This window comes from Periplaneta americana, chromosome 4, assembly GCF_040183065.1.
Source record: "Periplaneta americana isolate PAMFEO1 chromosome 4, P.americana_PAMFEO1_priV1, whole genome shotgun sequence".
In the NCBI taxonomy this organism is placed as follows: domain Eukaryota; kingdom Metazoa; phylum Arthropoda; class Insecta; order Blattodea; family Blattidae; genus Periplaneta; species Periplaneta americana.
The window spans coordinates 110,454,867-110,480,902 of NC_091120.1; the positions used below are offsets into that span (position 1 = coordinate 110,454,867).

The 26,036-nt window shown below is 35.1% G+C and overlaps 1 protein-coding gene across 1 annotated transcript in view; it reads left to right on the top strand.

Annotated features, from left to right (window-relative positions):
- Positions 1-1,301: 1,301 nt before the first annotated feature.
- LOC138698114 (trypsin-1-like) overlaps positions 1,302-26,036 on the top strand; it is a 49,466-nt gene continuing 24,731 nt past the window's right edge. Inside the window, exons 1-2 of the mRNA XM_069823846.1 lie at positions 1,302-1,468; positions 14,089-14,159. Coding sequence (XP_069679947.1) covers positions 1,420-1,468; positions 14,089-14,159 — 120 coding nt within the window. The 5' untranslated portion in view covers positions 1,302-1,419. The remainder of the gene's footprint in view (positions 1,469-14,088; positions 14,160-26,036) is intronic.

Consider the following 26,036-nt stretch of genomic DNA (forward strand, 5'->3'; position numbering starts at 1 on the left):
TGCATTGTGTTATGCTGCTCTTAATTGCAGACTTCTGGGGTAAATAATGATAACCTACATTTACAAATTGCATACATTTTAATTTTTACTAAAAACACAAGGGGATTATGATATTTTTCAATCAGCATAATCCAATCATTGTTAACATATTTACATAAAACGAAATCAAAGGTAATGTGCCTTATAGGTTGTTAACAACCAGAAAAACTGTAAATATCTATTTTGAGGATTATCACTATTTATCTCCGAAGTCTTCAATTTTATTGAAATATTTCTATTTCAAAACACACATTTCTCGTAAGAATCCAACCTTAGAATACTCAGTATATAATCCGAAGGTTTAATTTCTACATGCTTACTCAGATTTCATTGTTTTAATTGCCTACATATTATTTTAATTCTGTTTTTAATTCAATTTGTCACCTACAGAAACCATGAATGTTTCCGTAACTTCTCCGAAATCCTAAGGTGTTTGATGCATTATGATTTAATTTTCATGTAGTATCTATTCCTAGACATGGACTAGTCCAATATTTTGCAGCTATTAAGTTCCAGCTTTCATGAAAGGAACAAAGATGCAATTACTAGCGGATACTGTGAGATTAGTAGTTGTGAAAATCAGTTCAGGTTAAGTTTTCAAATTTATCACTGTGTCATCATTATTGCTCAAAATAGTAAGTTCATTAAGATATAATAAATTAATGCTGAAGAGAAACTCTGTGGAACTGAGCAGGAATTAAACTCAAAATATGTCACAATTTCTTTTCAATTAAAGAAGTCGCGGAAGTTATTGCAATAACTAGACGGTCCTTAAAACCAGATATCTGTTGTCTTAAGCCTTGGTTTTTCTGAACCGACGCATGCGAGGTGTGAGGCTCGCCTTGAACAAATCCGGACTACACGACAGATAGTGAGTGGTTTCTATCAACATAGCAGCGAGGTGCACAGTGCTTAGATCTCATATTTCTCTCGTATAGTCCGGATTTGTGCAAAGGTAGCTCGCACCTCGCATGTGTCGGTTCAGAGAAATCAAGGTTTTACCAGAATTCATCGTCACACTGAAGAAACTTAAAGTTTGAAGTTCTAACAAATTAAATAGGGGAGAAATATTGAGATATTGAATATATCATTAAGCAGGAAACACCTCCCATTTATTAATTATCAATTACTTGAAAACAGACGTTAAGTAAAAAATTATCAATAAATAAAATGGTCTCCTAATACGATATTGATCACGTCTGCATTTTAGCTTCACAGCTTTGGCAGGTTATTGATTATTGTGATAAGAGATAAGATAAGCGGTGTAGAGGTCGTGCAGATAACAGTTGGTGGAGCTCAAGAAGCAACTGTTCCAGACACTTTGGTGTTTGGTGTAAGTTGGTAGTTGCTGAAGCAGAACGCTCTTCAAACTTCAACACCATGTTACGAATTTTGGCCGTCGCTCCTATTCTCTTTGCCTGCTGCTTGGGTATGTTTGCAAACAATAAATTGCATTATGTTAATTATCTTCGTAGCCCGAAGGCGTCAGTTAAACAGTTGTGCTAACGTGTTGAAATACAACATTTTGTAACACTGTTATGTTAAGCCATTAAAAATAATGGAAAATAGGTTTATGAAATGTTTTTAATTATAAAGTGCAATGTATTAAATAACACATATTTATACAAAAGAAACGTGGAGAATTTTAGAGTTTCAGCAATGTGTTAAAATCTGTCTAACTTTGTAGAACAATTTACATGTTTCATTTTCAAGGATATTTTGTTCATGGCAATCAAAACGTAACTTAGGTACGTACGTAATTAGATCCATTATGTCCTGATAATTCTGACAACTTTTCCATCTGAGAAGGTGAAACTTCGAAGGTCACCAACGACATATAGCTATAAACGAAACTAGTATTAGTTCCGAAACGTTTCAATTTTCAATGTCAAACATTTTTGCTGTCATTGTCTTCCTTCATATCTTTCTTTGAAGGTCACTAATTTACTGCTATGAGGAGGAAAGTCAAAAATCAATTACCTCATATCGTTAAAATGAACTTCGTAGAGAGAGACTTCATTATATGTTACTTAACTTAAATATTTTGAACGTGTGACTAGAGCAACATAGACCAACGGATTAAAACAACACTGGACAATTAATACAAATTCTTCGCTACACTCGTACAAGGGACGAAATTATACATGAATAGGTGTAATAATAAATACTTTTAATTCTTTCTATGATAAAATAAAATCACTTACATAATACTGTTAATTGTATTTTGTGCTTTATGCGTGGCTGGGATTAGGGCGTGTAGACATAAACCATGTTTTGAGAAAGGTCGAAAATTTTCTTTCTCTTTGAGAAAGTTCATTTGTTTCTTTCATGACTATAACTTATTCACTCTGAGTTACGACTAAGCTTTCTCATTACATTAAGTTTAGTTTCTTGATTTTATGTACAGTTTTCAAAAGAAAAAGTGGCCGCTCACTAGAAACAAAGTTCCCTTCGGGTATCTTCGTTACAATTCGGAAACAGGCGGTGGTACATATTGTTTGACCACGTTGCCTGATACCTATAGTTATAATTAGAATATTCCGTGTGTTACTTGGTCGTGTAATGGCAGCGTTCCAGCTTGGTATTCGTGAGGTCCTGCGTTCGAATACAACCTAGTTCTTTTTATGTTGTTTTTTGTTTTATTTTTAAGAGAGAGAGACAAAATATACATAATTGCTTCTTTCTCTTTTACGATTATTTTAGTAATTAACATCAGGTTCATTAATGTATTATGCCATAACTTTATCATTATAACATTGTGGCTGCAAATGGAAAGAAAAATATTTTATTCTCAACAAAAATATCTTTCGTGGCATAAACAAAACAAACTTACTGGCGTCTACCTTAGAACATTCAAACAATTAAGCGTTCGAAAAACAAAAAAAGCCACGATTCAATATTTAGTCTATCTTTCCCTTATATTCATCACACCTTGCAGTCGAGTGGGCATGGAATCGACTAGTCTTTGCAAATAGTGACTGTTCTTAGACACGACATTCCAGGCATTCTGGAGATATATGTGTTCTGCCCATGGGCAGGTCTTTCATTACAAACCCAGTATTCTCCAATTTTTCCTATTTTCTGCCTACCTCTTAGTCTCCGAATATGATCCACATATCCTAATGTCGTCTATTATTCTTCTCAACCAGTGACTCAACCAATTCCTTTTCCTCTTTCTGATCAGTTGCAGCATCATTCTTTCTTCACCCATTTTTTCCAACACAACTTCATTTCTTCTTCTGTCTGTCCACTTCACACGCTCCGTTCTTCTCCACATCCACATTTCAAATGCTTCTATTCATTTCTCTTCATTTCGTCGTAATGTCCATGTTTCTTCCCCATATAATGCCACACTCCACATAGTCTCTTCCTTAAGATGCAGAAGATGCTCCTTTTTCTTTTAAAAGATTCCTTTCCTCATGTTTGCAGTTTTTCTTGGGAAGGATAAATGCTGTAACTTCCCGTTGCTTTCCGCACACCACCGTCTCTTTCGGATTTTATTAGATCCCAGGGGGCCCAGGCTGGAGATTAGAAGAGTAGATTTGACTAATTGGGCCCTCCAGACTTCACCGAAATTCACCGCAAGGGTTACATATTAGTTCTATCAGGATGTTTGACCCGATCAGAGACCGGGAAATCCCAATTATCCTCTGCCCCCCGCATCCTGGGCTAGCTTCTACAAATCATCAGATAATCTTGGAGGGGGATTGGGCCAATTTTTCCGCATATGTTTCCACACTTGTGCTCTCGTAGCTCAGCGGAAGAACGTCGGAATTTAGATATCCACGTCTCAGGTTCAATTCCTCGTCACTCTTTTTCATTTTATTGTGGTTCAAGATACTATAATGTAATAATATAAAAAGAAAAAACTAACATCAGTATTATGCAACTGTATTGTTCCAAACCTAATATTAAGTTTATGTTATTTATATCGCTAAAGAACGATAACTGAATATAAATTATAACTCAAATGTTATTTATGTCGCTAAAGAACGATCACAATATAAATAACTTGATGTTATTTATACAGTATCACAGAGTATTAATGATAAATATCGGTTTGTTTAATTATTATAAGATGTTATATAATATAATTATTAAAACAAAATAACCTGTTTTACAAAGAAAAATGGTTATTTGTATTATAATAATTAGCCTATATAAAATACAGATTATTTATATAGTGAAAGAACAATAACAGAATATAAATAACTTGAATACTGAAACGCTAAAGAACTAACACAGAATATAAATGATAACTTGAATATTATTTATACCGTTAAAGAACGACGACAGAATATAAAATACGTGAATGTTATTCACATCGTTAAAGAACGATAACAGAATACAAATGATGACTTGAATATTATTTATATCTCTAAAGAACAATAACAAAATATAAATAACTTGATATCGATAAAGAAAGATAACAGAATATAAATGATAATTTGAATATGATTTATATCGCTAAACATCGATTAAAAATAAAATGAAAATTTTAAAAAGGTGCGAACCACAACCTTCTAATCATTAAGAAAGCACTCTACCGCTGGTCTACGAGACGCAGATATGGAATCCTTACATAGTTCCGGAACTTCTTCTACAAGCACATGCATCGTATAACATCGCCGTGACCCGAAGTGGACTTAGAAAATATTCGTTGTTCACGAGTGCGGCCACTTTTTCTTGACAACTGTACATATTTTAACGAAAAAGGTTTAAAAAAAAAGTGTGTTATATGTCCTCTTCCGTCCAACGGGTACTGAAAGGACTTGAATACCCAGTAAAGATAAAAATATTGAATCTGGTAATATAATGATTGAACTTTTAAATGAATACCAATTTTAGAAATAGAGTAAAGGTTGGTAATACTGTGATATGAGTAATATTTTGATAGTTATTTTTGAGAATGTATTACAATTTTACTGAGCAAGAGAAAGACCGGTTTGTGCAGCACCTTGTCCACGAATATTCCCTCAGAACGTTGACACAAGAAACCGATCTTCTTCTCGCACAGTAAAATTGTAATAGTCTAAATTCTCAAAAAAAAAAAAACTATCACAATATTACTCGTATCACAATATTAGCAACTTTTACCCTACTTGCAAATTGTTACAATGTAATTTAGTTAATATACAAAACTTAACGTTGGCCTGGTTGGGGCAGTTGGTATAGCGCTGGCCTTCTATGTCCGAGATTACGGGCTCATGTCAGTAGATTTACTGACATGTAAAAGAACTCCTGCGGGACAAAATTCCGGCTCTCCGGCTACGCTGATAAAAGTTCGGCAGTTGCGAGCGTCGTTAAATAAAACAACAATTATTTTTAAACTTACATATAACTTATTCAATATCATAAAATACTTCCTGTTTCTTTCCTGAAGCAGCTGAGTATGTATCTGCTCCGTATTCATTTTAACACATACTATAATTTCATTGAACATGAAAATACGTGGTGTGTCTAAAAAGTTCGGTGAATGGTGTCATATCTGAACGGCAACTTGGCGCATGTGCTTGCGCATGCGCATGGTTCTTCAGAGACTTGGGGAGAATAGATATACAGCATGCAATGCATGTGACTGGCAGTGTAAACAGACTGCGACCAGTTGAACTTAGTCAGTGTGAGAGGAAGTGTCACAGCGCAATGGAGCAACGTGTAAACATCAAGTTCTGCTACAAATTGGGGAAGACTGCAACGGAGACACATGGAATGTTGGTGCAGGTGTACGGGAGGGAAGCCGTGAACAGAAAATGTGTTTACGAATGTTTTAAACGCTTCCGTGAAGGGAAGGAAACAATTGAGAATGAGCCACGTTCAGGTCGGCCATCGACAAGCAGAACCCCAGAAATGATCGAGAAAGTGCGACAAATGCTGGCACAAGATCGGCGACTGACTCTAAGATCGATTGCGGAGGAATTGGACATTAGCAAGAACACGGTGCACACCATCGTCCGCGACGATTTGGTTAAGCGGAAGATCTGCTCCCGATTTGTGCCGCACAAGCTCACAGACGAGCAGAAAGCAAAACGGATGGAAACTTCTGGTGATTTCATTTCCATGTGTGACCAGGATCCATTGCTTCTGAAAACCATCGTCACGGGAGATGAGACCTGGTACTACCAGGTACGATCCGGAATCAAAACGGCAATCGATGTCATGGTGTTCACCGACTTCTCCGCGACCAAAAAAAAAAGCCGTCTGCAAAAATCCAAGGTGAAAACACTATTGATCGCCTTCTTCGACAACAACGGCATCATTCACAAGGAATTTATTCCTGCAGGTCAAACCATTAATGCTGCATTTTACCAGTCCGTTTTGAACCGATTGCTACAGCGTATCCGGCGGGTTCGTCAAGAGTTACACAGGAGTAGAAAATGGATGCTGCTCCATGATAATGCCCCTGCACACTGTGCGATCCGTGTGCGCCAATTCCTGACTAAAAATTCGGTGAATGCTCTCAGAAAACAAACAAAACAAAGATACAAACAAATTTTCTTTATTGCCCTTCAAAAAAAAATAGCCGCCACCCGCTACAACACACTTTTGACAACGTTCGTACAGCTTCTGGAAACTATCAGCAAAGGCCTCCTGTGGAATCGATCGCAGAACGGCTGTCACATTAATTTTTATGGCATTCACGTCCGCAAACGTTCACCTTTCATGGCCGCCTTCAAGCGGGGAAACAGGAAGAAGTCCGCAGGAGCCAGATCAGTGGAGTACGGAGGTTGTTCAAGAATAGTTATCATCTTCTGAGCCAGGAATTGGAAAAGTTAGGTGAATGCTATCAGAAAACAAGCAAAACAAAGATACAAACAAAATTTCTTTATTACCCTTCAAGAAAAATAGTCGCTACTCGCTACAACACACTTTTGACAACATTCGTACAGGTTCTAGAAACTATCAGCAAAGACCTCCTGTGAAATCGAACGCAGAACGGCTGTCACACGATTTTTGATGGCATTCACGTCCGCAAAACGTTCACCTTTCATGGCCCCTTGCAAGTGGGGAAACAGGAAGAAGGCCGCAGGAGCCAGATCAAGGGAGTACGGAGTGTGTTCAAGAACAGTTACCATCTTCTGAGCCAGGAATTGGCGCACACGGATCGCACAGTGTGCAGGGGCATTGTCATGGAGCAGCATCCATTTTCTACTCCTGTGCAACTCTTGACGAACCCGCCGGATACGTTGTAGCAATCGGTTCAAAACGGACTGGTAAAATGCAGCATTAATGTTTGACCTGCAGGAACAAATTCCTTGTGGATGATGCCGTTGTTGTCGAAGAAGGCGATCAATAGTGTTTTCACCTTGGATTTTTGCAGACGGCTTTTTTTTGGTCGCGGGGAAGTCGGTGAACACCATGACATCGATTGCCGTTTTGATTCCGGATCGTACTGGTAGTACCAGGTCTCATCTCCCGTGACGATGGTTTTCAGAAGCAATGGATCCTAGTCACACATGGAAATGAAATCACCAGAAGTTTCCATCCGTTTTGCTTTCTGCTCGTCTGTGAGCTTGTGCGGCACAAATGGGGAGCAGATCTTCCGCTTAACCAAATCGTCGCGGACGATGGTGTGCACCGTGTTCTTGCTAATGTCCAATTCCTCCGCAATCGATCTTAGAGTCAGTCGCCGATCTTGTGCCAGCATTTGTCGCACTTTCTCGATCATTTCTGGGGTTCTGCTTGTCGATGGCCGACCTGAACGTGGCTCATCCTCAATTGTTTCCTTCCCTTCACGGAAGCGTTTAAACCATTCGTAAACACATTTTCTGCTCACGGCTTCCCTCCCGTACACCTGCACCAACATTCCATTGGTCTCGGTTGCAGTCTTCCCCAATTTGTAGCAGAACTTGATGTTTACACGTTGCTCCATTGCGCTGTGACACTTCCTCTCTCACTGACTAAGTTCAACTGGTCGCAGTCTGTTTACACTGCCAGTCACATGCATTGCATGCTGTATATCTATTCTCCCCAAGTCTCTGAAGAACCATGCGCATGCGCAAGCACATGCGCCAAGTTGCCGTTCAGATATGACACCATTCACCGAACGTTTTAGACACACCACGTATAGTTCTGGAGGATAACAAACATCATTCTGCAGCAGTAATTGTTAATTCAAAGTAACCTCTACAGTTATTTCACTCAAACAGAAATTGCGGACATTATAGGCAGAAGTATGACAGATAACTGAGATCGATGTTCAAAAAAAATACATAAGCCTATGTGTCCGTTTTCCGACCATATTGTCTCAATTAAAGACGTGCTAAATTAAATGAACCAACGTATTTAAATATGTAGGCCTAAGTTTTGTTCATATTCAGTCAGTAGTTTACCGCTTATATATCTGGAGTTCAATGTTGTTCTTATCTTGTTGTTATTATAACAGCATTCCTTATCATTTATCAGTTTCTTTTGATAAGTACGTCATAAATTCCATAAAGTCAGGATTAGGTAATATACTGATAACAAAGGTATACTTCGAATAAAACACATTGATCAATAATGTTACCAGATCCATAGCTACAAGTATATTAGTTTATTTTATTTTGATCGGTTATTTAACGATGTTGTATCAACTACTAAGTTATTTAGCGTCGATGGAATCGGTGATAGCGAGGTGTAATTTCAAGAAATGAGGACGAGGATTAGCCATGAATTACTTGATATTTATTTTCTAGTTGAAGAAAACTTCGGGTAAAACTGAACTTGAAAATTAGTCCAAGCGGGAATCGAACCCACACTCGAATGCAACTTTGAATCACCAGGAAAACACACTGCCTCCTGAGCTAGCCGCTGGAAAATAGACTTGTTAAATCATACTTAAAGGAAAGGATGGTTAGGAACAGAAAACCCTTCAGGTTCCTTATTTAAAATTTATAATAATCCGTCAAGATTTTTTCTATTGGCAGTTTTATATTTACTGGTATGACTGAATAAAAAAACATCAGAATCTTCACAAGAACGACGAAGAATTTTACTGTTATAGAAATCGTTAACATAGCTTCCTACACAAGGTAATAAGAGTGCGTAGAAATCAACGTTACTGAATTAAAAACCTTTATCCGTGGAGGCGGACCAGAAGACGACCATTGCATTGTAATTTGCATTTTCATAAAAAAATTAATTAATCTGAAGGTGTTCAAACACAACGCGTTTTCAAATTACGTTTAAAAAAAGAAAATATTTCGACTATGGGATACTTTTTATTTTCCTACGGTTCTATCGTCTGTAGAATGATTAATAAATTTCGTCTACTCTCGTCTCATTCATAAACAATATTCGAAGAATATAATTCCGAACCAGAAATATTTTTGTTATTTTATATTTTCCATTGCTGATTTTAAAATAATTGCAGCGGAGAGATCAAAAGCATTGAAGTCCACTTTTGACTGAAAATAATATTGTTATACAACCAGCTACTCCGTTTCCTTTTTCATCAATTGCATTAAAGAATCATTAAAGAATGTGATTTTAAACAGTACTTTTTCAAGCATTGTGTTTAAGAAGCATTCAAGTCCAAGCGTCGAAAAGGTTCTTACTATGGTTGTCTTGCAGTTGAGAGGGAAGGGGCTGATAGTTGTTTGAGGCTGTGGTGTTGAAATCGTGTCACTCCAGTGTTGTGTTACAAATTAGAAATTTTGTACGTTGGTATTCATTTATTGCAATATTGATTTAATATAACAGGTGCGTCTAATGAATTTTCCAATGTTATTATGTAGTATCCATGTCATAACATAGTAAACCGAAATAATGGCGTGTATAGGCTTATAATTTGGATACAGCATGAATGAAAACAGCATTTATAGTGATGATCGAGAGATCGGTTTCAAACGAATGAAACAGTCTCCATCGGAAGCTTAATGTAATTTGACAAAAAAACGCCAATGGAGAAGAAACATTGGAAAGGGGAACATATTGAGGCACGAAAATAGAGGCCAGACTATGTAGGCACATTCCTAATTTGTAAGAAGAGGCCAGATGTGTGTAATGTTTCTCGACTTTACATTGGCGAACTGAAAATTAAGCTTTCTAAAGCAGCTAATATAAAAATTGTCTGGAAAGCATTGTTCCGAACCATCAATCCTTATCTCTTTTTCATAGCCTGGCCGCAGGTGTGGAAAATGGCAATAACAGTGACCGTAAAATAAAAGGTTATTATTATTATTATTATTATTATTATTATTATTATTATTATTATTATATGTAAAACGAAACTTACATGAACATGTATATTAGAACATATTTGTCAATAAAATCATAATGGTAACAAGTGTTTCGATGAATGGAATCAATAACAATTATTATTTTTTTAATTTTGAAACTAATTTTTGGATATTTGTATAAGCGTCACGTCGCTAAAAATGGGTATACTACTGTGTTGTTAACTATAATTCAACCAGAAAAATGATATGAAATAACATCAATTAGGTAAGTTTGAAACAACCTACGTAAAGTTTAATTTTTGGTCATACGGAATATATCTGTTATGATAACAATTGTAATTAGAGGAGAACAATTCGCTCCGGCGCCGGAGATCGAACCCGAATCCTTGATTCTAATACCAAGCGCTCTGACCATTGAGCTACGCCGAAGTTCAATCCATAGCACCGGATCGAATCCCACTCCTCTAGTGTTTTTCCCTTTGTGGCCTTACTCCAAGTTCGACATGTATGTTGACATTTATTGAGTCAACTGCCATTATACAAGGAGCACACTCAATTGAGTGACTTGGAGGCCGGGATTCCACAGTATTTATATGCACTGTTGGGCGAGGAATCTACATAAAGATTAATTTTTGGTCCTACAGAATTACAATTGTTACCATAACAGGTAAGTTCTGTAGGACCAAAAATTAATCTTTACGTAGATTCTTCGCCCAACAGTGCATATATATATATATATATATATATATATATATATATATATATATATATATATATATATATATATATACTGTGGAATCCCGGCCTCCAAGTCACTCAATTGAGTGCACTCCTTATATAACTGCGGTTGACTCAATATATGTCAACATACATGTCGCACTTGGAGTAAGGCACAAAGAAAAAAAACACTAGAGGAGGGGATTCGATCTGGTGCTGTGGATTGAACTTCGGTGTAGCTCAGTGGTTAGAGCGCTTGGTACGTAGAATCAAGGACCCGAGTTAAATTCTCGGCTCCGCAGCGAATTTTTCTCCTCTAATTACAATTACAAGGATGAAACAAATATTCTCCACTTTCCTTATAGCCTAACTTGTGCAAATGAACATGAATGGTTACTGATCTCATGGCTACAATTGAGAAGCTGAGATTAAAAACGAGACTTGTCATCAATTTTGGGGTTTTAGAGTTAAGAGTGCTCCCATATGATATGAGCGACCCTTCATCGTTTAATGTAGAAATGGAAGTTGTCACATACCTGGAACATTGTAGAATTCTAGCGTTAAATTGAAACACGGGACTTGTCAAGTGACTAGTCCCCTTCTTCTAACAAAGTGTTTCATTCACAAAATGACCCAACATTCCAAGATTTTGGAGTAAGTTGTGAGACAGTGAAGGTGATCCAATTGGATAGTGTTTTACTGAAGTGTCAACTTGTTTATAAAAAATTATGTGCTTTGATGTTTATATAAGAAGAGTAATATAATACCGAAGAAAGATTACCTTATTTAATTTATTTCCTATTTTTTGTCCCGCGCCGTGGCGTCGTGGTGTAAGGCATCCTGCCTGGGACTCGCGTTACGGAATGCGCTCTGGTTCGAGTTCTCAAGGGGAAAGAAATTTTCTCATGAAATTTCGGTCAGTATATGGGACCGGTGCCCACCCAGCATCGTGATGTACTTGAACTACGATAGGTAACGAAAATCCGGTTTCGCAAACCAGCTATAACGGCTAGCGGCATCATCGTGCTAACCACACGATACTTCCATTCTGGTTGGATGATCGTCCACCTCTGCTTCGGCATGTGGACGTGAGGCCATTAGCCGGCTGATCGGTCTTGGCCCTTCATGGGCTGTAGCGCCATGGATTTACTTTTTTACTTACTATTTTTTAAATGAAATTCTGTTCCTTTAGATCATAAAAGGAGACATGTCAACAGTGTTCAAAACTATTTTCTATAGCACTATGTTACGTTTTCTAAAAAAATTAACTCCTTGTGGAACACTATCTGGCCAAGTACAAAGTAACAATAAAAACATAAGGGGTTAAATGAAGTATAGTGCAGTCTGTGAAGTTTTTTGTGTTTTTCTCAAAATTATCTCTGCATGACTAGTCCCGTTTTTGATCTCAGTGTCTCAATTATTGTAACACTGTAAGTCGAATGATTCAGTAAAAGCGTGCAAAAATTAATTTGGAAATAGTGGATGCTCTACTGAACATCTTGATATAGAGATCTCTGAAGCCAGTTTAAGGCGCTGCGGGATTAGATAAGTCTATAGCTGTCGCTTATTATTTCCATGTTGCTTATTTGTTGTGTGCAGTTATTACTTACATTTAATATTTGTATTTCTCGCACTGATCTGCAACGGTTTTGTTGTTTTGAAGAAAATTAGTGTTTCTGAATCAGAATTTAATGATGATTACAAAAATGGAATTCTTTTTCGTGCCATACGTCAGAATTTTTGACATTTAAAACTGTTGCTTGTAGTATTTTTCATAATAAAGTAAATCATTATTATTTTCTGCGCCTGACATTTGTTAAAAACAAATATTTGAAAGGCACGACAGTTTATAATTTAAATTTCATTACTTAAAATGTGAAAGAAAATTCTCTTTCAAAAAGGAGGATATTTGAAGTACAATATTGAGGTAAACTTATGAATATGATTGTTATTGGTTAATATCAAATTGAAGCGGTGAGATCAATAACCATTCAAGTTCATTTACACAAGTTTCGAGAAAATGCTAACTACTACTTTTTATTTTTACCAAATTATTATTTTTTGCCCAACATATTTCTGGTTGTTTTAGAGATCAAAATAAAGTAGTATACCAACTTTTAAAGTCGTAACACTTGTGGAAATATCCAAGATTTAATTTCAAATTTGCAAAAATTAATTGACCAGAAGTGCATTGAATGTTTATTGCTCTCACTGCTTCAATTGCAACCCTGTTTTTTTCTCACAAAATGCTTGTTGAAAGTAATTTTAACGACGTTTCGCAATGATACAACTTCATTTTTAGATTGAAATTGATTTATTAGAATTTAATTTCATTTTTATGATTTTTATGAAAACCTCACGTGTTGGAAAAAAATGGATATTATTTTCGAATTCAGCACAAAAAATTCGTTAAGAATCGCATATCATATACAAACAACAGATTTTTTTTCAAAATTGCAGACCAGTGTTATTTACATGTAGGAAATCCGTCATATTTTGTTTATTGATCTACTGTTTACAAAGATGGTTCTCTCTATCCTATTTATATTGTCACATCAGAAAACATGTCATGCTTTAACGACAGACCTATACATACCATTAGAAGAATGAAACATACTGTAATAAGAGCAGTTTAGAGCAGAAATGGTGTAAATCAAAAATGGGTAATGAAGGTTAAAGTAAACATTCTGTAAAATTCAAGCCAAAGTAGCAATTAATATTCAATTTATTTAAAATATTAGTAGTCAGTGGATAGAACGAACGACATATTAATTGCCATTTTGCGCTGTATTTTACAGAAACTTTACTTTAAACCTCATTACCCAATTTTGACTTACCCACTTCTGCTCTGAACGGCTCATATGTAAGTCTACAGTACGATGGAGCAGTACTGTCTTAATCTGGCTTCTCAGACCCCAAGTTAAAGGTAAAAGGTAAAGGTATCCCCGTAACATGCCATGAAGGCACTTCCAAGTTACCTATCTTAAAATATTCAGTAGTGAATTCCCTACTTCTTTTTTCTTTTTCTTTTTCATGATTTCACTGAATCACTCGTTTTATAAGATATTAACCCAATTTACAAAAACATGATTTTCTTAATTTTATGTACAGACTAACTAAAAAAATAGAATATTAATTGTTCTCAACAGGAATTCTTACTGTTTCTTCACAGGTCTCCCTGATCACCCAAGCAATCGCATTCTGGATGGAGTGGATACGGATGCGGAATCATATACTTACATGGTACTTTGAATTATTTACAGAAAACAAAGCCAATCTAAGTATTTAAAAATAAAAAGTGTACTTCCATAACTCTTTACAAGTTTACAATATATCTTTTAATTGAAAAATAGAGCATAAGTCAGGTGATCATAAATTGTAATAACATCTTACACAATTTACAGATTTTTTCGTTATATAATGTAGGAACCATATTCACATCCACCTCTCCTTCAGCCAAACAAGTTATCTATTAGACAAGTTTTATCTAATGTTCTCATTTGGAGTAGTTCTTAAGTTCTATTAAATGTTAAGCGTTTTCACTACAATAAAAAACTAAGCAATTTGCTGATCTCAGAGGCCGCGTATCCTGCCTGTAATAATTCTGTTGTTTTCCAGTTGTACAAAAACAAGTTTTAGATATACGTAACTATTTATCCCCTCCACCAAAAGAACTCGACTTTTTACTTTACTATTATTTCGACTATAGGTATAAACTTACTTACTTACTTACTTACTGTCTGACTGACTGACTGACTGACTTACTTACTTACTTACAGCCCAGTTACAGTTACAGCTCGTCGACGAGAGAGAGGAGAAGGTTAGACTGTGGGAGGGAGACCGATCCGAGACGGAGGGAGCGTCTTATGAATTGAGGGAGGAAAATACAGTCATATTAAAAATGAAGTCTCACGTTGCTCTCTCGCACGTTGCGGCGTCTGCATAATTTTGAGCTCCTGTCACTGTGTTCACTTCATTCTCCGGAACAATAGTCACTAATAAACACTAAACAAGTAAACTAACATGGAAATACAATGAGCAGCAGTTCGAAATAATAGTCACTAATAAACACTAAAGTAGTAAACTAATTGAAATACAATGAGCAGGAGTTCGGAACAATAATAAACACTAAAGAAGTAAACTAACATGGAAATACAATGAGCAGCAGTTCGGAACAATAGTCACTAATAAACACTAAAGTAGTAAACTAATGGAAATACAATGAGCAGGAGTTCGGAACAATAATAAAAACACTAAAGAAGTAAACTAATGTGGAAATACAATAAACAGCAGTTCGGAACAATAGTCACTAATAAACACTAAAGTAGTAAACTAATGGAAATACAATGAGCAGGAGTTCGGAACAACAATAAACACTAAAGAAATAAACTAACATGGAAATACAATGAGCAGCAGTTCGGAACAATAGTCACTAATAAACACTAAAGTAGTAAACTAATGGAAATACAATGAGCAGGAGTTCGGAACAATAATAAACACTAAAGAAATAAACTAACATGGAAATACAATGAGCAGCAGTTCGGAACAATAGTCACTAATAAACACTAATGTGGAAATACAATGAGCAGCAATCGAATCATTATATTTAACAGTTAATCACTAATTAACAATGAAATATACTCATGTGGAAATACCGGTAATATTCATCAGTGCTTCACTGTTACCTTTTCCATCATCATCATCATCATCATCATCATCATCATCATCATCATCATCATCATCATCTTCCATGTGAATGATGGGGCGGCCTTCTTCTCTGTACTTCTTCATTTTCCTCAAATACTGCAAACTTTTGGCCCTAATGCTGTGATGCTCCATCACAATTTGGCGATTATTTTGTGTTTTTATTTTCCAATGAAATCCTAATTTGAAAATAGGCCTAACTTTCCTTAAAGTCGACATACCTACATGAAAGTGAATAGTCTTTCAATTTTAATTACATATATATATATATATATATATATATATATATATATATATATATTTGAGTGTGGGCCGCTATTTCTGTGAAATATAGAACTCGTGCTTTGGTTCGTCTTATGATAGCTTCATTAAAGTTGTCTACAGTTGATTTCGGCGCCGATTATCAATGGCTTTACTCTCCCTTATTATTTGGATAACACAGCTCTCAGACAGCGGTAAACTCTGCTACAAGTTTTCCAACATTTGTTACGTTTTTTCTTCCGAGGCTATCTTCATAAAGCGCTACACGTGACTCACGACTTCTTGCGACTGCGAGTGCAATACCCGACCTTTCAGTTTGCTTCTAACAGGCAGCATTTTCACAAACAGATCATAGCAGTGAATCTAGACAATAAATACTACATACTAAACAATACAAAACAGAAGCACTACAACTATTTAAGTAACTAAATGAAATGTACGTAACACACTAAATTGCAATATACAAGACAGTGGTGGTGTAGTACGTCCTTAGCGCGACTGTACGCCCACACTAACGCTCCCGAGATGTGACTTCTAAGGCAGCCAGGGGAAGACTAAAATGAACACCCCTTCAAACAAACAGTGAACTCGCCCAAACCACTGCGTCGCCAGGCCAGAGCTGTCACCATAAAGTAACTGGTCTGTACTTACTTACTTACTTACTTACTCACTTACAGCTTTTAAGGAACCCAGAAGTTCATCGCCGCCATCACATAAGCCCGCCATCGGTCCCTATCCTGAGTAAGAATAAATCCAGTCTCTACAATCATATCCTAACTCCCTCAAATCTATTTTATATTATCCTCCCATCTACGTCTCGGCCTCCCCAACGGCCTTTTTACCTCTGGCATTTCAACTTACACTATATGCAGTTCTGGATTCGCCCATACGTGTTACATGTAGTGCTCATCTTAAACGTGAGGGTTTAATGTACAGCTTAAAAAAAAGTGCCCGCAATCGTGAACAGCGAATATTTTCTTAGTTCACTTAGGATCACGGTGATGTTACATGATGCTCGCGCTTGTAGAAGCATTTTGAGAATTATGTAGGCATATGCTATTTGCGTTTCGTAGAGTAGAGGTAGAGTGCTCGCTTAATGAATCGAATTTTCTGAGTTCGAGCTCTGTTCAAGTTATCATTTTATTTTGTTATAATTCTTTGGCGATATAAATAATATTCATGTTATCATTTATATTCTGCTATCGTTCTTTAGTGATATAATTAACATTCAAGTTATCATTTATACTTTTAATATTAGAGGATAAAAATTCGCTCTGGAGCTGAGGATCGAACCCGGGTCCTTGGTTCTACGTACCAAGCGCTCTCACCATTGAGCTACGCTATAGTCCAATCGACAGCACCGGATGGAACTCCCCTCCTCCAGTGTTTTTCTCTTTGCGGCCTTCGGACTTCGGCGTAGCTCAATGGTGAGAGCGCTTGGTACGTAGAATCAAGGACTCGGGTTCGATCCCCGGCGCTGAAGCGAATGCTTTTCCTCTGATATTAATTGTTAGCACAACAGATATATTCTGTAGGACTAAAAAAATAATTACCTTCAGTAAATATCATTTATACTGTTATCGTTCTTAGCGATATAAATAATATTCAAGTTATCATTTATATTCTGTTATTCTTCGGCATTATAAATAATATTCAAGTTACCATTTATATTCTGTTATCGTTCTTTAGCGATATATATATAATATTCAAGTTATCATTTGAGGACCGTTTTAACAAAACTCAACAAACGCCATTTTTTTCGAATTGCGGGTTTTGACGGATTCTGGTCAATTGAGGACCGTTTTCACAAAACTCAACAAACGCCATTTTAAAAATTTTACAGGAAACGTTTGTTTTAGTTTATTCTCAGACCTTTGACATAGTAATTCTGAAAAAAAAATATATATTGTTTCTCTTTCAGAGATGCATTAATTGATATAAGGTACAACTATTATTCTTATCTTATTTACTTTGAAAAAAATATGATAAAAGTTAAGAATTTCACAAAACTCAACACATCCACTTCTTTAAATGCACATACCTCAACATTTTAAGTATTTTTCATTTTCATCTGGTAAAATCCTCATCAAAATTATTACTGCGTATTTTAATATAATGCTTGAGCACTGCTGAATTAAATAGCAGTTAATTGAACACACTGAAACCTAATTTCAAGCCCTTTTCTTTTTTTTTTTTTTTCAAAATTTGTTATTGACTCACAAGACCTGTTTTATTTGCATGAATTAAATATTTCTATTTGTGCAATACATTACCCAAATCACTGAAAATCAATATCGTGCAGAATAATCTCAGTACAATTGACCAGAATCCGTCAAAACCCGCAATTCGAAAAAAATGGCGTTTGTTGAGTTTTGTTAAAACGGCCCTCAATTGTAATGAGAGGAAAATGATGCAGTGCTCATAATATCACAAAACTCAACATTTTCCGGTGAAAAGAGAGCCTCAATATAGAGAGTTTTCACAAAACTCAACATATCCATTTCTTAAATTTTCACAAAACTCAACATATCCTCTAACTAAACATTTCACACTTTTATCCTGTTTCACAAGCTACAATATTTTACAACAATGTAATACATTTGCATTTTACAACAGTGACACATTTCGAAGCTCAAATATTATATAATATTTTGTTGTTTCCGGTGTCAATTCGGTATCAATCTGGCCGCTGTTGTAAGTGCATGTATTGTGAGTAGTGATGAAAAATGGATAAGAACCCTGAGTATTGAAATCCGTTCAAGCTACTGGAAGGGGCACGAAAATTAGGAGCAGAGTATGTTAATCCAAGAGTAAGAAATATACAGTTGGGCCTAAAAATAATGACATTCATCCAAAATGAACTGTAATCATTGAGTACAGGGGGAAAAAATCTTGCTGTAGGTTCTTTGTGCTTAAATAATCTAATTAATTTTCGAGACAATTTATACAGAAATAGTACAAATGTTGAACAGTACAATTTTTTGCTAAGACATATGAAATTTGATCTACCTAAACGGCGTAGAGTAAAGTAGAACGTCAAAAAGCTAGAAAGATATGTGTCTATTTCATATTTCATAAGAGGTGAAAATGGAGAAGATTTCCCTGTATGTGCAGCTAAGTTTAGACATTGTTATTATAACATTGAAGGATTATATAGGTAATTTAGAAAAAATGTTTACTCACAGAAAAATCCAGAAATTTGACTCCAAGATCGTTTTCAGATTCCTGTGGATCTCAGAATAAAAATTGCATAATTATGGCTAATGCTTTTTAGTTATCTGGAAAGATCTGAAGTTTTTAAAGAAATTAAACATTTCTTTCCTATCCGTGGAAAGGTATATGCCTCCGGACCATGTGTTTCGATTGATAGAGAAAGAGCTGAGAACACATGAATACATCATAGTGCCATCAGAATATTATGAAATTATGGCAATGTTTGGGGATGTAAAAGTTTTGGGCAAAGTCTGGCATACTTAGGACTTAAAATCGGTGGAAAAAATATTGTAAAACCAAATTACCATTTAAAATGTCAGAGATGAGGATACTTACAGTACGTACCAAAAACTTTGTAACAATTGTGTAAAGTGTTATATACAAAACATATTTTTCTGCACCAATAGAAGTTCAAGTGTTTAATCCAAGAAAGACAAGTGCTTCTGTAATGTCTAAAACACCTGACTTACTACTGGTGAACCATATCAGCAAAAACAAAGCTAATGATGTGAGGAAGTTAATGAGTTACATCCATAATGATATTTCGGAAGAGGACAAGGTATTTTATCACAATGTTCTAAAGAGATGTGCGAAAGATTCTGACAATAGAATGGATTATGATGAACCATTGCACTGAGATTATTCTGCACGATATTGATTTTCAGTGATTTGGGTAATGTATTACACAAATAGAAATATTTAATTCATGCAAATAAAACAGGTCTTGTGAGTCAATAACAAATTTTGAAAAAAAAAAGAAAGAAAGGAAGAAAAAAAAGAAAAGGGCTTGAAATTAGGTTTCAGTGTGTTCAATTAACTGCTATTTAATTCAGCAGTACTCAAGCATTATTTTAAAATACGCAGTAATAATTTTGATGAGGATTTTACCAGATGAAACTGAAAAATACTTAAAATTTTTAGGTATGTGCATTTAAAAAAAGTGGATATGTTGAGTTTTTGTGAAATTCTTAACTTTTGTCATATTTTTTTCAGAGTAAATAAGATAAGAATAATAGTTGCACCTTATATCAATTAATGCATCTCTGAAAGAGAAACAATATATATTTTTTCAGAGTTACTATGTCAAAGGTCTGAGAATAAACTGAAACAAACGTTTCCTGTAAAATTTTTAAAATGGCGTTTGTTGAGTTTTGCGAAAACGGTCCTCATTTATATTCTGTTATAGTTCTTCAGCATTATAAATAATATTCAAGTAATCATTTATATTCTGTTATCGTCCTTTAGCGATATAAATAATGTTCAAGTTATCATTTATATTGTTATAACTTTTTAGTGTTATAAATAATATTCAAGTTATGTTTTATAATCTGTTATTGTTCTTTAACAATATAAATAATAATAAAGTTACCATTTGTATTCTGTTATTGTTCTTTAGCGATATGAATAATATTCAAACTATCATTTATATTCTATTATCGTTAATTAGCGATATGAATAATATTCAAGTTATCACGTATATTCTGTTATTGTTCTTTAGTTAAATAATTAATATTCAAGTTACCGGTATCATTTATATTCTGTGATGTTCTTTAGCGATATAATTAATATAAATTTAATATTAGATTTGGAAAAATTAAGTTGCATAATACTAGTGTTAGTTTTCTCTGCTTATATTATAACATTATACTATCCTGTAACATAATAAGAAGAAATGGAACGACTAGGATTTATGCCTGAGACATTAACATCGGAATTCCGACTTTTCTTTCCAAATGAGCCACGGGGGCATAATAATATGCGGAAAAATTGGTCCAATCCCCCTTCAAGATGTCCTGATGATTTGTGGAATCTCGTCCAGGACATGTGCACTCGACTGGGCAATGTGATCGAAATTGGAGGAAGATGGACTAAATATTGAATCGTGGCTTTTGGTTTGGTTTTTTAACTTTTAATTGTTTGAATTTTCTAAGCAGACGCCAGTATGCTTGTTTTGTTTATGCCACAAAATATATTGTTTTTGAGTATAAACTTTTTCTTTCTTTCTTTCTTTCTTTCTTTCTTTCTTTCTTTCTTTCTTTCTTTCTTTCTTTCTTTCTTTCTTTCTTTCTTTCTTTCTTTCTTTCTTTCTTTCTTTCTTTCTTTCTTTCTTTCCATTTGCGGCCATAATGTCATAACAAATAATGATAAAGTTATGGCATAATGCATTCATGAACCTGATGTTAATTAGGCCTACTAAAGCAGTCATAAAAGGGAAAGCAGCAATTATATTTTCTCTCTGTCTTCAAAACGAAACACAAAAAGCACTCGGTGGAGTTCCAACACACGATCTCACGAATGCCAGCCTGGAACGCTACCATTACACTACAAGAGTAACACGTAGTATACTTTAATTATAATTGTAAATATTAGGCATCCTGGTCCAACAACGTGTAACATCGCCTGTCTCCGAATTGTAGCGGAGATACCCGAAGGGAACTTAGTATCTAGAGAGCGGCCGCTTTTTCATTTGACAGCTGCACCTAATTATGTCAGGTGAAGAATGCAAAGCGTGCTGTTCTGCGTTGTGTAGCTTTCTCCATTTTCCTGTAACTTCATCCCTCTCAGCCCCAAATATTTTCCTGAGCACCTTATTGTGAAACGGCCTTAATCTCTGTTCCTCTCTCAGAAGTGATAGTTTCACTAAACTAATAAAAAATTAAATTTAGATATTTTAAAAGGGATGCATGATTCCTCTGAAACACTAATGTTGTTTTTAGCATTTTGTGTGTCTCTTGCATCTATGTCTTCCAATGGATTGATTTTGCTAACATTCCTACCTTGCAAAATAATTAAACCGAAAATAATAAAATTCATATTATAATTACTGTAATTTAAAATTAATGGAATCTTGTCTGGAAAATAAGCAAAAAGTTAGTTACTTGGAAACGGCCCTTACACTTAGTTTAAATTAAAATTTTTACATCAGATAATTTATTAAAATGAACGATACAGACAGCGTATCTAAAAAACTGCCATATCAGAAAACTTAATCCGCATTATACAGACTGGAAGTGAAAGAACCCTTCAGATATTCAGAGCCAATATCTCATGTTGTATGTAACAAAATGTGTAATACTATATTGGTGGAAAGTTAATAGTTTTTCAGAAAAAAAAATGTTTTCTAAATTTCTAACGCACTCTCTTATTCGGTACTTAACTATTGCGAATAGAAATATTGATTTTTGTTTATATCGATAGGACATATAATAAATAATCATTTACCCCTGGCGTATTTTAATAGCGTGTACGGTATTTGTATAAATTTAATTTAAAACCACTAATTTCAAGCCACTGAACGATGCAACCAGATTGTTACGTTGCAGACGGAGACGGAGGAGCGAGGTAATTCACTTACTGAAACAGTCCTGAGTTCGTTGACCTCTTCCATTTGTATTAGGAGAAGAAAGAGGACTGTTTTAGCGGCGATATAGCCAGACTACTGAAACTTCCAACTCAGTTTTCTAATTAACAATACTTACTTTTAATCACGAAACGTAATATTGGTTTTCTGTTGATTTAAGTATACCCTATACTACCTTTCAAACTACAGGGTTATTTCACTTTCAATCTGTAGAAGTAGGCCTATACATTCTAATCACAATCTTCGTGGAAATTGTAGTGTTTAAAATAGCGATAAGGTTGTTTCGCAAAACAATTGTTAAATCCTTGCTATTGCGAAAAGAAGTGCAAGGAAATTGGTGCTTCAATAGCTTTAAGAGAAACTGAGGATTTAAAATAACGAGGACACCTAGGCGTACGTGTCATGGGCTTGGATGCATATAGTAACTGTATGTAAAGTCTAAATTCTTTTTGGCACAAATAAACTCTGTTGAGAAAAAACCATAGATTTCACCATGTGATTTTTGAAAATCAAACACCAATACTGTATTCGAGAGATATTGCCTTCAAATAAGACTACTATATTTTCAGTGAAATGGTATTCCTTTCAATCTACAAATAAGAAATCGCATTACTTAAGCCTCACTATCATCATCCTTATTATCATATTATCATCATCAAGCTATTACGGAATTAGGCCTATGATCTACGTTTCCTTTCCTATACATATTTCGGTAGAGTTCTAAAAATAAAATTTGACATTATTATTATTATTATTATTATTATTATTATTATTATTATTATTATTATTATTATTATTTACCAATGGCTTTTAAGGAACCCGCAGATTCATTGCCGCCCTCACATAACCACGTTATCGGTCCCTATCCTGTGTAAGATTAATCCAGTCTCTATCATCATATACCACCTCTCTCAAATACATTTTAATATTATACTCCCATCTACGTCTCGGCCTCCCCAAAGGTCTTTTTCCATCTGCCCTCCCAACTAACACTCTATATGCATTTCTGGATTCGCCATACATGCTACAGGCCCTGCCCATCTCAAACGTCTGGATTTAATATTCCTAATTATGTCAGGTGACGAACACACAATGCGTGGAGTACTGCGTTGTGTAACTTTCTCCATTCTTCTGTAACTTAATCCCTCTTAGCCTCAAATATTTTCCTAAGAAACTTATTCTCAAAGATTCTTAATCTCTGTTCCTCTCTCAAAGTGAGAGTCCAAGTTTCCCAACCATAAAGAACAACCAGTAATATAACTGTTTTATAAATTCTAACTTTCAGATTTTTTGACATCAGACTAGATAACAAAAGCTTCTCAACCGAATAATAACAGGAATTTCCCATATTTATTCTGCGTTTAATTTCCTCCCGAGTGTCATTCATATTTGTTACTGTTGCTCCAAGATATTTGAATTTTTCCACATCTTCGAAGGATAAATTTCCAATATTTATATTTACATTTCGTACACTATTCTGCTCACAAAACATAATCATATACTTTATTTTTTCGGGGTTCACTTCCAAATCTATCGCTTTACTTGCTTCAACCGTGTTTTCCCTAATTGTATGAGGATTTTCTCCTAACATATTCACGTCATCCGCATAGACAAGAAGCTGATGTAACCCGTTCAATTCCAAATCTTCTCTGTTATCCTGAACGTCCCTCATGGCATATTCTAGATCGAAGTTAAAAAGTAAATGTGATAGTGCATCTCCTTGCTTTAGCCCGCAGTGAATTGGGAAAGCATCAGTTAGAGACTGGCCTATACGCAAGTTTCACTGAGACACACTTTAATTAATCGAACTAGTTTCTTGTGAATACTAAATTCAATAAGAATATCATATAAAACTTCTCTCTTAACCGAGTCATATGCTTTTTTGAAATCTATGAATAACTGATGTACTGTACCCTTATACTCCCATTTTTTTCTCCAATATCTTTCGAATGCAAACATCTGATCAATAGTCGATCTATTGCAGCTAAAACCGCACTGATGCTCCCCTGTAATTTCGTCTACATATGGAGTTAATCTTCTCAAAAGAATATTATTATTATTATTATTATTATTATTATTATTATTATTATTATTATTATTATTATTATTATTATTATTATTATTATCGTGCTTTATTTTTTCTGGCAGAGTTAAGGCCGTGAGACCTTCTCTTCCACTCAATCAGAGGATAAAAAGGATATACATGATAATATAATGTTAATACAACAGAAAGTTGAAGATATGCCTAAGACAAGATATAAACAGAAATCATATGCATAAGCCAGAAGATTATCGAACTTAAATATCTACTTAAACTAGATGACAAATTAAATTACATGATTACTTTACAAACTAGTTACAATTTTGAATTTTAATATAGTATATCCAGAGACACTGTGCGTTCCAAAATACGATATTTCACTTTGGACTGGAAAGCGTTTAAGGTCGGGCAGCCCCTAAGGTCTGTAGGTAATGAATTCCAAGAACGGAAATTGTTTATTGTAAAAGACGAAGAATCTGCAGAAGATCTGTGTAAAGGGACTGACAATAAGTTGTCGTGTCGTGACCGGTTATACAGATTATGATTTGTGGATAGATTATGAAATCGTGATGCAAGGTATTCAAGGATTGGTGTATGCAAAATCTGATAGAGAAGAGAAAGGCAATGCAAACTGCGTCTGTCAACCAGCCAGAGCCAAGACAATTCTTTGAAAGACGGTGAGATATGATCATAGAGACGGATATTGCATATAAACCGAACAAAGGCATTATAGACACTTACTCTGTAATTTTTTAATCAGATCATGGCTGAGATCACTTAATAGAACGTCGACATCAACATCCAGATTTATCACAGTTGCACTAAACGGGATTTCAGTGTTATTTACAACTACGAGGGGAAAAACAGATCTGTTAAATTCGATAGAAGTCTCTGATTTTATAGTAAGATAGACTGTGATTTTTCAAGGTTAAGAATTAAACCAAATTTCAGTGACCAGGAGGGTACAGATTTTAAATCCGAATTTAATTTACTTATACTGTCATTCACCGAATCAGGACTGGCGAGGATATACAGTTGTAGATCTTATTGCTTCTGAGACATTGTTTGTATATATTGAAAATAGAAGAGGCCCTAAAACAAGAACATTGGGAATCCCAGTCTCCACGATGAGCCATGCTCAAAACCTATCATTAAGGGAAACGCTTTGTAAGCGATCGCGAAGATAAGATTCCATTCAGGCGATACTGATCTCAGAGAAACACAATACACTTAACTTGCTGAGAAGGATATCTACGTCAACGAATTAAATGCCATGCTGAAATTAAGTAATGTTAATATTTTCATCTGTCGATTGTCCATTGCTTCGCGTGCATCTTCAGTAATTTTGAGAAGAGCTGTGATTGTGCTGTGCCTGACCTGAACCCTGACTGGAAGGGATTAATAAGAATTAAGATAATCTGTTATTTTCTTGTGAACAATATATTTCAAAGCCTTTGAGAGAGCAGAAAGAATGCTGATTGGTCTAATGTCACTGGGAGCAGAAGGGAATTAATTTTCGGAAGGGGTCGCACTATGGCTT